Source organism: Spodoptera frugiperda, chromosome 28 (genome assembly GCF_023101765.2).
Source record: "Spodoptera frugiperda isolate SF20-4 chromosome 28, AGI-APGP_CSIRO_Sfru_2.0, whole genome shotgun sequence".
Classification (NCBI taxonomy): Eukaryota; Metazoa; Arthropoda; class Insecta; order Lepidoptera; family Noctuidae; genus Spodoptera; species Spodoptera frugiperda.
In genome coordinates, this window is record NC_064239.1 from 13485971 (window position 1) to 13498185 (window position 12215).

The 12215-nt window shown below is 45.1% G+C and overlaps 3 protein-coding genes across 4 annotated transcripts in view; all 3 read right to left on the reverse strand.

Moving 5' to 3' along the window:
• The window catches only part of LOC118265453 (apoptosis-resistant E3 ubiquitin protein ligase 1), a 55154-nt gene that overhangs the window by 12851 nt on the left and 30088 nt on the right, over positions 1 to 12215 (reverse strand). For both annotated transcript variants that reach the window (XM_050705981.1, XM_050705980.1), the window contains exons 3-5: positions 7867 to 8075; positions 7441 to 7580; positions 6609 to 6749 (exon numbers count right to left, since the gene is read on the reverse strand). In XM_050705981.1, coding sequence (XP_050561938.1) covers positions 6609 to 6749; positions 7441 to 7580; positions 7867 to 8075 — 490 coding nt within the window. The remainder of the gene's footprint in view (positions 1 to 6608; positions 6750 to 7440; positions 7581 to 7866; positions 8076 to 12215) is intronic.
• On the reverse strand, positions 14 to 6465 carry LOC118268563 (uncharacterized protein K02A2.6-like). Its single transcript, XM_050705976.1, has 2 exons — positions 5329 to 6465; positions 14 to 4240 (listed from the first exon to the last, which is right to left on the reverse strand). The coding sequence occupies exon 2, from the start codon at positions 4138 to 4140 to the stop codon at positions 337 to 339; it is 3804 nt and encodes a 1267-aa protein (XP_050561933.1). The 5' UTR covers positions 4141 to 4240; positions 5329 to 6465; the 3' UTR covers positions 14 to 336.
• The window catches only part of LOC118265271 (3-oxoacyl-[acyl-carrier-protein] reductase FabG), a 247171-nt gene continuing 245797 nt past the window's right edge, over positions 10842 to 12215 (reverse strand). Inside the window, exon 5 of the mRNA XM_050705978.1 lies at positions 10842 to 10852. Within this exon, the coding sequence (XP_050561935.1) occupies positions 10851 to 10852 (2 nt within the window). The 3' untranslated portion in view covers positions 10842 to 10850. The remainder of the gene's footprint in view (positions 10853 to 12215) is intronic.

A 12215-nucleotide genomic window follows, 5' to 3' on the forward strand; every position in this document is an offset into this window, starting at 1 on the left:
CATAATGTTAACATAACTGTAATATACTCCGTATCACACTGATCACTACAAACTGCCACTGGCTCGACAACACACGATATGTGCAGGCGCGCGTCCGCTCTCGACCGTGTCTCAGCGTGTATTATCCATATTGTATAGTCTATGGTATGGTGTATACCGTGCGCGCCCCACCATCCGTGTGCACGAGACAGTGTATGTGCATATATGTAACTATCTTTATAGTTACTATACTGACACAAACACTACATCCCTTTCTTGTTTTAAATTAAAAACTTTATTAATCAAAACAAACTTTATTAATCAAGACAATATTTTTTATTATATTCCAATTACATATTAATCAATCACTGAATTAATCATGGTTGCATCTTTATCTGCCTGGACGGCTTTCCATACACCTTCTGTTCGTTTAAGATGTAATATATTCCTCCTTAAAGTCTGTCCTGTTTCTTCATTTCTGATGGTAACATCTCCACCTTTGGTTTTCTCAACAACGTGTGGCGTTGGGTTATAATTTGGAGTTAGTTTGTTTGCTTTATCCATTTCCTTGACATATACTTTGTCCCCTTCATTTAAATCCACATCCTGTGCTCTTCTTCTCTTATCTCCATACTCTTTCCCCTTTCCTTTTTGTTCTTTATCCCTATCTCTGATTTCGGTGTCATCTTCTTTATTATTTATATCCTGTAGCATGGGAATTTTGTCCCTGTTTTTTCTTCTAAAGAACAGTTCGGATGGTGTTTTTCCTGTCACAGAGTGAGGTGTGGAGTTGTACATCAAGAGGTAGTCCCACAAACTCTCTGGTAGAGCTTTATTTTCTATCTTGCCAATTTTTAGACGTTTTAAAATGTCACGATTCTGCCTCTCTACCTCGCCGTTTTGCTGAGGCCAGTATGGGACAGTATGGAAGAGTATTATGTTACACTCCTTACAGAAATCTTTAAACTCCTCACTTATAAACTGTCGTCCATTATCTGCCGTAATTGATGAAGGATAACCTAAACGGCTAAATATTTCTTTTAGTAATTTGATGATTTGAGTACTAGTAATCGTTTTTGTTATTTTAACTTCCTTATAGCGACTATAATAATCGACGAGAACTAGTAGATATTCATTACTAGGCAAAGGTCCTAGTAAATCCATCGCTACGTCAACCCAGGGTGCTTCAGGAAGTTCACGACGTTTCATAGGAGCAGGTGGATTTGGCAAACCAACCAAAGTACACGCTTTACAACTCCTAACTATGGTTTCCGCATCCTTGTCTATCCTGGGCCACCATACCTTTCCTCTTAGACGTCCTTTCATAGCCACTATTCCTGGGTGTCCTTCATGTGCTGCGTCTAACACACGTTTACGAAGCTTTGAAGGTATGACTAATTTATTGCCTCTTAGGAGAACGTTGCCATAAAAACATAACTCAGTATCAAATATTTTGTATCCTTTGATACTGTCGTCCCAGTCATTATTATAAATGCCTTTCTTCACTTTACGAATTTCTTCGTCTTCTTCAGAATGCATTTCAATGTCGGCCATAGAAACGGCTTTAGGCCTTGCATTTTCGACAATATGATGCACATGTTCGTCATTTTTATTCGCCGAATATTCCGAGTATTTGCATAGCCGGGATAGGGGGTCTGCTATATTTGTTTTCCCAGGTTTGTATTTTATATTGTATTTATATGTCTGCAATCTTAGCACCCACCTTTCTATCCTGGCGCATGGTTTGGACTTTACGCCAAACAAAACCTCCAAGGGCTTATGATCCGTTATTAAATCAAATTCTTTCCCAAAAAGAAAAATATTAAAGTGCTCAATAGCCCAAACTAAAGCTAGAGCTTCTTTTTCAGTTTGGCTATATCTACGCTCACAGTCAGTTAATGTCCGATTACCATAGGCTATTATCCTGGGTCCTCTGGCATCGATCTGTACTAAGACGGCTCCTAGTCCAACCGGGCTTGCATCGGCTATAACTTGGGTTTTGTCATTGACATCATAATACCCAAGAGTCGGAATATCCTTAAGCTTTTCCTTTATCTGCGAAAAAGCCGTCTCCTGTTCATTCCTCCAAACTTCTTCGATATTTGCATGTTTCCCAAACTTTTGTCTTAATAAGGCTTTTAATGGCTCTGTCGTTGTAGCGAGATTAGGTATCCATTTATTAATATAATTTATTAGACCCAAGAAGCTCTGTAGTTCTTCAACAGTCTTGGGAGCCCTGAACTTCGCTACACTATCTATGTATTTATTTAATGGTCTAACACCTTCAGGAGTTAGCTCATGTCCTAAGAAATTTACTTTTTGTACTTTATACAGGCATTTCTCGGTATTCAGTAGGACATTGTTTTCTTTTAATACACGCAATACTTCCTGAAGACGTAAGTCATGTTCTTGCTCATCGCGGCCATATATTAATATGTCGTCGATAAAATTGATAACCCCATCACATTTTAAAAGCATTTTTTCCAATATTTTTTGGAACAATTCAGGTGCGCAAGTAATTCCGAACATTAAGCGTTTATAACGGTAAAGACCCTTTGAGCTAATGAATGTTGTTATATGTCTAGAATCTGGATGCAGTTCTATTTGATGGAATGCATTTTTTATATCTAGTTTACTAAAATATTGGGCTTTCTTTATCCTAGGCAGAAGGTGTTCCATTGAAGGCAATGGATGATTTTCTCGCATTATTGCCGTATTTGCACGTCTCATATCTACACAAAGTCGTAATTCCCCGTTGTCTTTTAATATCGGCACTATTGGAGATATCCATTTTGATGGTTCTCGAACTTCTTCAATAATGTCACTATCTAATAATTCCTTAATTTTAGTTTCTATTTTATTTTCGATTGGTATTGGAATTCTACGATAGGGTTGACAGACGGGTTTTTTAGAATTATCGATGGGTATCTCTATCATGACATCCTTAAATTTTGGGAACGGCCCATTCCGAATTTGATCAATTCCAATACCGAGCTTCAGTACTCCAAGGCGTAAAGCGCTGTCTTTGCCCAACAAGTTTCTTGATCCTCTTGCAATAACATAAATATTTGTACGTTCTTCCTGTTTGTTTACTTTAATAGTTGTCTCAAATGATCCCATAATTTCAAGTGGTATTTTACTGCCGTAAGCTAAAAGTGTTTTATCTGATTGTTTAACTTGATTTGAACATTTCACTCCTTTTTCTTTTAAAGTATTCCAAGTTGTGTCAGTTATTAGGTTATATTTTGATCCAGAATCAATTAACATCGTTGTCTTTATGCCACCCACTTCACATTCTATATTCGCATCATCGTTAATATTGAATACATAGTCTATTTCTTCATCTGCTACGTGATCCACTTCCTTCTGTTTACGAGCCAGCTTAATCGGCTGATCTTCCCGCTTATCGATTTCGTCATTCTTCCTTTTCCGAGAGACTTGAGTCTTGCAATATTGCCTGAAATGGCCAAATTTTCCACAGCTGTGACATTTTTTTCCTTTTGCCGGACAATTTATATCTTCCGATGCATGTTTTTGATTCCCACATCTGCCACATCCTTTATTCTTACTTGGATTGACCCTTGATCGTTTTACATCAAATTTAAAAGCTCTTCCTTCTCCGTCTAACTGTCTTCTTTTGGAAGGGGCTATTGCATTTATTTCCTGACTAACTGACTTATTCTTCTGCCCATATTCTTCCATTTGCCGATTGACAACCTCTAACGTGTTAGCTTCCGTAATTATTTTCTCAAGAGTTATATTGTCCCCTATTTTCAAAATTTTCTTACGTAAATCTACTGATGTACATTTTTCTGCTATCTGGTCGATTAAATGATCATCAGGCTTATCAAACTGACACTTCTCCGCTTGTTTTCTTAACCTCACTAAAAATTTTTCAAATTTCTCATCTTCTTCCTGTTTTAACAGACGGAATAAATGCCTTTCGTAAACTTTACTCTGCTTAGGAGTGAAATAATCATCTAGCTTTGCTATTGCAATTGCGAACACATCATTATCACCACTTAATTCTGCATTTGCGCCGGGTAAGTTGTAGAATATCTCCTGTAAGCCCGAACCACCTAATAATAAGAGTGTCGCTCTTTTTTTATAGGTGTCGTGATTTCTGTCGCCTCCAGGTAAATATATAAAGATCTTTTCCATTTTTCCCAACGTTGACCTAATGAGGCACTGTCGCCTTCCAAGTCTAATTTTTCTAATGGCGGTAAGTTGTTTGACATCGTGAAGAGTCAGTTGGGGCGACCTGAAAATAATAAGTTTCTTCCAATATGCAACTTTGCGATCGAATGAGGGTACCTTTGTACCAAATGTTTCCAATTTAATGGAGGTACCTTTGTACCAAATGTTTCCAATTTAATGGAGGTACCTTTGTACCAAATGTTTCCAATTTAATGGAGGTACCTTTGTACCAAATGTTTCCAATTTAATGGAGGTACCTTTGTACCAAATGTTTCCAATTTAATGGAGGTACCTTTGTACCAAATGTTTCCAATTGAATGGGGGTACCTTTGTACCAAATGTATCCAATTGAATGGCATTAATGTGTCACATAACTGTCTATCGCCGGCGCTAGCATACCTATTGTTCTTTAATTGTGTCTGCAATTAGGGTCACAACAACAATCTGCTGGTAAGATTAATCTAATCTAACTGTATAATATGTTTATCATAAATATGACCAACCCGAACAACACAATAGTTTGTAATGTTACCGACCTCGGGTCGAGCATTATATACCAAGCTCAACATCAAAACTCTTTAGTGACTAAGTTTTGTTTTTTAGAGTAATAGTTTACAAACTCTTTGGTCTGTTTAAATAACTCTTATAACAAAAAAAAATAAAATAAAACGTTATAGCACCTTCCGCTTGACAGTTGTTGATTTTACGCGCCTTAGTTACGGTTGCTAAGGAGATGTTTTTTTTTTGGCGGGAAAATTAGGGAATGTATAAAAATATTTACTGATATAAACTTATTCAATACGAAAACTCTTGGTTTTACTGTGATCAACTTGTTTTAATAGATGGTTCACAGTAACGAATAAGTATCTAGTATTTAGTACATAACGAATTTGTATTTTAAGTATTGTCTTGTTGTGGGTAATTAATCGGCGGCATTATTGTTGCTTATTGCATGACACTTTTTATTAATTTTACGTAACAATAGGTTATAAGCTAGGTTCTTTATTTTTGATTTGGAGGTATCTATGGATCCCTTAATGAACTTAAGTAGAAGTCTTAGATACGAGAAGAATAATTTTCTGCAAGGCGAAATTCCGTTAGGTGACTCATTACCCTCATCAATTTTTTTTTATGGTAACAATAAAATCTGACCTTTGTCCTCGTCGCCACTTGTAATATACTCCGTATCACACTGATCACTACAAACTGCCACTGGCTCGACAACACACGATATGTGCAGGCGCGCGTCCGCTCTCGACCGTGTCTCAGCGTGTATTATCCATATTGTATAGTCTATGGTATGGTGTATACCGTGCGCGCCCCACCATCCGTGTGCACGAGACAGTGTATGTGCATATATGTAACTATCTTTATAGTTACTATACTGACACAAACACTACAATAACATTTTCTAGAAACTGAGCTGGTGGAGTTACATTTTCATGCCTTGCCCAACTTAAATACCATATCACAGATATGATATGAGCGCAGCATTCGCAGCAACCACTTACACTTACTTACTTAATGACTTACCACTTGTGGTGCGATCCATTGCAGCACATAACTCGCTGCACTTCCACAAGATTAACATTGTGTCTTCTCCTGTGAGTGATTTCAGCTCCACAATTGACACAATATATAGATTCACTAGGCAAAATCGGAAAGTCCAAGTTTACGGGGTCGTCGTCATGTAAAGCGGCTTCGTTGCCAGGGTTAACGTTTGAGCGGGTACTGAGTCTAAGAGTGAGCCGGGGTCGTCGGATAGAAAATCACCAGAATTCATTTTGAATAGCACAGTCGTCAAAAATAGCCAAAATCGAAATAATATTCACAATATAATACGAAAAAGAACTGTCACAAAACTGTTGTCATGGCAGTGTCACCAATAATAACAATAATCAATTAGAAAACTGTTTTTATTCTTATTTAATATTATTTATATTTACACTCCCGAATAGAAATCAAAATTCATTAAATATTATTATTAAATTATTTGTGAACTTCTTTTTTCTCAATACAGCTGTTCAAAACTCTAGCCCATTTTGGTTGATGTCCTTTGAAAAAAGCCAGCGACGGTAACAAACAGTGAACAGTGACAGACATCGACAAACAGGTATGACGTCATCGGAACTATAGGTCCGTTTCCGCGCGAAAATTTAAACTGTCAGTTTCAAAACGCATTTTTTGCAATAAATTAGGGTTTTTTTTAATTTTTAATATACTTGTGGTCTATTCTACATGGAATGCTTTACAATGAAAACATAAATAAAAATATTGCATCTTCCCTATTGGACAATCATTATCCTCCTGTAATTTTGTAACTTCATTAATGTGTTCCGGATTGCCTCAGTAGGAGTAGAGGATAATAACGTCGATAAAATTGTGTTAAAAATGTGATGAATCACCCAGAAGTTAAATCCAACCCCACTCACTTTCCTGGAGCCGTGGGTAATGGCCACCGTGAGTTCGTCAGTGTCGCAGATGGGATAGGGCTGACCGTTGCGTTGGAAGCAGTGGACGGTGAAGCACATGGTTTCTCCCACCGCCTGGGGTTCTGTCCAACCCCATTCGACCTGGAGATGAAAAGATTGGTAGAAGAAAATATTAAAACTAAACTCAATGTAATAAAACCTGATCATAATTGAGAACATCATTCTGTGTTCCTCGAATCAATCAAAGGATGTCTGAAGGTTTTCATTTCTCAGAAGTCAATTTCAGAAACTAGATTTTATTTGCAAATTATGTTAGACGAAGGTGAGGCGCTATTTTCAGAAAAGTGTAAAATACTTTAAGGCGTAACGTCAGTTATTATTTTACAAGATTCTAACTCGATTTCCTGGCTTGCAGTCCCTTCTCTCGGCCAGCACGTAACGATGTTATAGTTCCCGAAGGTTAATATCGGCTACACGACCTACGCTTGTATATCGCCCACACTTCGCTTACCAATATGTCCTTTACGGCACGAGTTTCAAAGGGCATCTATTTATAAATGGCCAGGTGAAAAATTAATCTTCAAATCTCAACCATTTTGAGTTTAAAATACACAAAATTGGATACAACTTGATAGCCGGTAGATTGGTAAGTAGATACTGAGTGTAATAAATTGAAATATTAACTAGGAACTGAAAAAAGATAAAATAGATGGGTCATATACCTACTCAGATGGAAAGGATAGTGGATATACAATGTAGGAAGATGTATCAATCAGGCACTACTTACGCATAATAGACATTCGACATAGAATATAAAGAACTGGATAAATACCCTACAACTAGGCGGGTGCAGATATTTCCCGGTGACGTACTGCAGCAGGGAGTGCTTGGCCTCCGGCGCGAGTGAGGGCTGCGTCATGGCGGCCAGCGTCACCAGCCCACACACCGACACTGATACCACCAGCATCCCTCCTGCAGGTAGACGTAGAGGATCGAGATTTGTCAATAAATCCTAAAAACTCTCTACTGAATGTGTCTTTAGGGGATTTTTTAGTTTGGGAAAAATATTAGATTTTGCACGATGTTTGAAATTCTGTATTAAAATCAGCTCAACTTAGACAGCTAACTCTTTGAAAACTGGTTCTGCAATAGGGATAAATATCAACTTACAGAGAATAGGTATTTCATGTTAGACCACCTTTCGTAAATAGAATGCCTGTTATTTAAATAACATCGTGTTTTATAAATATATTCGAACCCCAGGTCCAAGCGTCTTGGTGCTTGCTGTTCTTGACGACAGCGCTCCATAGATCAGCCTTGAGGGTCTGCAGCGCCTCCTTGCCGGTGGGTAGACTCTGCCGGGCGGCCGACCACGCGCCGAAGTCCTTCGGGTCGAGCACGTGGCGCGCCGTGCCGTCCTCCAGCCAGTACACGTCCTCCAGGGAGGACACATCCAGGCTGAGGAGTCTGGAGACAAACGAGAAAAACATTATAAGATTCCTTTTCGCAGCTTTACTCGTGATACTCTTTACGCCGGCTTTTTTAAATATTAGTTCTATTAACATTAGTTTATTAGTTTATTGTGAACAGTCAGATTTGGTTTATAACATTTAAACAAGAAGCCTGTTTGAACCACAAATTCAAAGCCTGCCTGTCTTCTGGACATTTGAACCATCCTACTTTCTATGTTCCCCGCAAACTATACTAAACCAAACAATTCCCAAAACCTCAAATTATCCCTGGCTAACATTCGGAAAACTGCAATCAATTTCGGAAAGAACGTTTACGTCGTAAACGGTCGATTACACATTGCCCCGGGGATATGGGGCAGACATAGGGTGCGTTTGATCATGTTAAATGGATCCCAGATCTCGGGTCGAGGACCTGATGTGCGATAAACAACTCAACGACTTGATAAAGGGTTACTGACGTGATGATGTTGCTAAAAAGAACTGTTTATGTTATGATAACAATATTATTTTTTAGTTCGCGGGGTATTTCGTATAAGTTTGTTGTTTAGTTTAAGTAGATCACCATCTGCCCTTTTTTTTTTTTTTTTTTTTTTTTGAGGGGGGAAAATCATCCAATGACTTCTCCCGCCTTGGGTGAGGCGGGAGGGAGTGTCAGACTCTTACTGACTAAAAACCACCCCGTTCCTTCTCCTGCTTTGAGCCGGAGCCCCGGTAACCTTTTACGTTGTCCGCAGCTCCGGATCAGGCATCAGCCCTACTGGGCCCCATCTGTGGTGGTCTGGCTCTTTGAGGCGCGCGCGGAACGCGACGCGCCGTACGCACGGGTCTGGTTTTGGTCGGGCGGCGAGCTACCCTTGCTCGCCGTCCGCAGACCCGCACTTACGGTGGCCGGAGATCGTCACGCGATCCCCGACGCCCGGAGTGTCTTCTGCGGCGGCTGGGGCGTGAGGAGGATCGTTCCCTCACGCGCTCCGCCTCCTCCTTAGCTAGCATGACTGCTTCGCAGAAGGAGGAGACGGCGTCCCATTCCCTCTCGCTCCGCATCATGGCCTGAACCAAAGCCGGACGCGAGAGGTCACCGTCGCCGATCACATCCCTAAGGACACGGCGGTGCTCAGCCCATGCAGGGCACACCGCTACTGTATGCTCCACCGTGTCCTCCGGGTGATCCACGCAATGCCGACACCCGGGCGTTTCCTCCCGCCGAATCCGAAACAGGAACCTACCGAAACTTCCGTGTCCGGTAAGCACCTGCGTCAGGCGGTAGGTGAGGACGCCGTGACGCCTCTCTAGCCACTCCTCAAAGAGGGGACTTACCGCTGCTATAACAGCGAGCCCAGCCCTCGGTTGCGATAGTCGTTGCTTCCATTCCGCCATGAGATCGCGCCGGAGCTCATCCCGCCACGCCCTAATCTGGCGCGGCAGTGGACTTTCGCCCCGGCGATGCGCCTCCGCACGTAAGCTATATACGTGCGCGAGCACTTTCGCCTCCAGATCCCACGGCGGTGATCCCGCAAGGAGGTTAGCCGCCTCCCCGGAGATCGTGCGGTATCCACGGATCATCCGAATGGCCATGACCCTCTGGGATGAAACCAGCGCACGAGCTGGTCGTCGCCGTAGATTTGGCGCCCACACCGGGGCCCCATAGAGGGCCATGGACCGCACAATCCCCGCGTACAACCTCCGGCAGGAGGCGTTTGGTCCCCCAAGGTTGGGTAGGAGCCGCTTTAGGGCAGCCCCCGTCCGTTCCAACTTGGGAGCCAAACGTCGGAAATGTTCCTCGAATTTCCACCGACTGTCGAGGACGAGTCCCAGGTACTTCATCGTCACCTCGACGCCGATGGAAACCCCTCCTGCCATGATCTGGAACCCACCCGGAGGTGGCGCATTCCCGCGGCCATAGAAGCACATGGCCTCGGACTTATGAAGCGCCACCTCGAGTCCCAGCTGCCGGATCCTTTCAACGACTATCGCAACCGCTCTCATCATCAGGTCGGCCGCCGCCTGGTGCGACCTCCCGTGTGCTAGTACCAGCGTATCGTCAGCGTAGCAAACCACGCTGACGCCGCTCGGGAGGTCGGTGCGCAGCACCCAGTCGTAGCCTATGTTCCACAGGAGCGGTCCCAGGACCGATCCCTGTGGAACACCGCGCGACATCTCTCGCCGGTTCCACTCACCTCGGTGACCGGGGTAGATGACGGATCTGTCCGTCAGATAAGCCTCGACTATACGACGGAGATAGGTAGGCACCCGATGATATCGTAGTGCCTCCAGAATGCAGCTCCAGGGCAGAGAGTTAAAGGCGTTGGCGATGTCCAAAGACACCGCCACAACGACTCTACCCCTGGACACTGCAGACCCCGTCGTAAGGTCCCTCACGCGCATGATGGCGTCCACCGTAGAGCGCCCTCTGCGGAAGCCGAACTGGCCGTCCGCGAGGTCCGGCCCTGTTCCCGTCAGGTGCGCGACGAGGCGGTTTGAAATTATTCTTTCAAATAGTTTTCCCACCTCGTCGAGTAGCACGATGGGCCGGTACGCGGACGGAGAGTCCGCAGGGCGCCCTGGCTTCTTCACGAGGACCAGTTTACCCGCCTTCCATGATAGCGGGAACTGGCCCCTCTCCAAACATGCGCTGAAAAGACCAATTAGTCGAGGCCTGAGAGTCTCCGAAGCCAGGACCCACGCCTTGCCAGGCAATCCGTCGGGTCCCGGGGCGGTGTTCTTGGCGCCCATCCGGCGCACCGCCACTCTCAGCTCTGCCTCGGTCACTTCTGGTGCTGTGTCGTCGTCGTCGTCGCTGTGGCCCGCATCGGGCACCGCAGGGGGCGGAGTCATGCACGGAGGGATGTAGCCCCTCTGTGATTGGGGGAACAAGGTGGTGACCACCTCCTCTACAACCTCTGGCCGGAGACTCTGTGTCAGCGGGGGAGCCTGTGTGCGGAGCTTGTCACGCACCATTAGGTAGGGGCGTCCCCACGGGTCTCTGTCCAGAGTCTCCAGCATCTCCTGGCGGGCCTGGTTTTTGGCCCGCCGGATTTCCGTTTTTAGGGCGACTTTCGCCGCCTTGTACCCCTCATATAACTCCGCCTCTCTAGCTTCCGCGTCTGGAGGACGGATACGAAGCCTGCGGTGCCTTGTGTACTGGCGTCGCGCAGCAACGCACGCACTGCGCAGAACAGCCAGCTCTTGCGACCACCAGTACATCTGGCGCTTCCGCTGTCCTGGACGGACCCGGGGCATCGCCACGTCACAAATCCTGTACATGGCGTCCTGGAGCCACCGTGCCTCCTCGTTAATGTCGGCAGGCCTGTCCGGTGGTATCACCCAGGCCTGCACGATGGCGGCTTCCAGGAATAGCTCCCGGTCCAATTGCCTCAGCGCCCAACGCGGGCCACATGGGGCCTGTCTTACTGGTGGGTCCGCGGATTCGGCGGAGACATCAAACCGGATGTACCGGTGATCGGAATATGTCTCCACCTCCTCCATGACACACCAGTCGACTACACGCGGTGACAGAGCGGGGCTGGCGAACGAGATGTCCACCACCGATTCACCCTGCATCCGCACACACGTGGGGACAGAACCCCGGTTCAGGACGACTAGGCCCGTTTCCAGAGCCCAGTCTTCCACCATCCTACCCCGCGTGTCAGTGATCCGGGAACCCCAAGCCAGATTCTTGGCATTGAAGTCCCCGAGGACAAGCACGGGGAGGGAACGGAACCCGACGACGACGTCAACCAACTCCCTCAGGGAGTTGTGGAACTCGGCGAGAGTTCGGTTCGGAGAGAAATACACGCCCACCACAGCGATCTCTCCGAACCGTGCTGCGACACAACCCCGGCCTCTTTGAGCACCCTCAAGAGTCGGGGTACCGGCGGCGGCCGACGAGATGATGGTCACCGAGCCATCCAAGTCCGCCACCCAATGATCCCTGGGCGGGACGAAATAGGGCTCGGAGACCACGGCGATATTAATCGACCACTGCGCCATGCTCTGGAGTAGTAGGTCCTGAGCGGCAGCGCAGTGGTTGATGTTCGCCTGGAGGAGGCGTAATGAAGTCACTATTGACAATCCATCACGACCTCCTCGGCGGCATTACAGCCGGCAGCGGCCGCGGCGACAGCAGCAGTAGGGG

Coding starts and splice junctions, on each gene's coding strand:
- LOC118268563 (XM_050705976.1), bottom strand. CDS start 4,140: ATGGAAAAGATCTTTATATATTTACCTGGAGGCGACAGAAATCACGAC.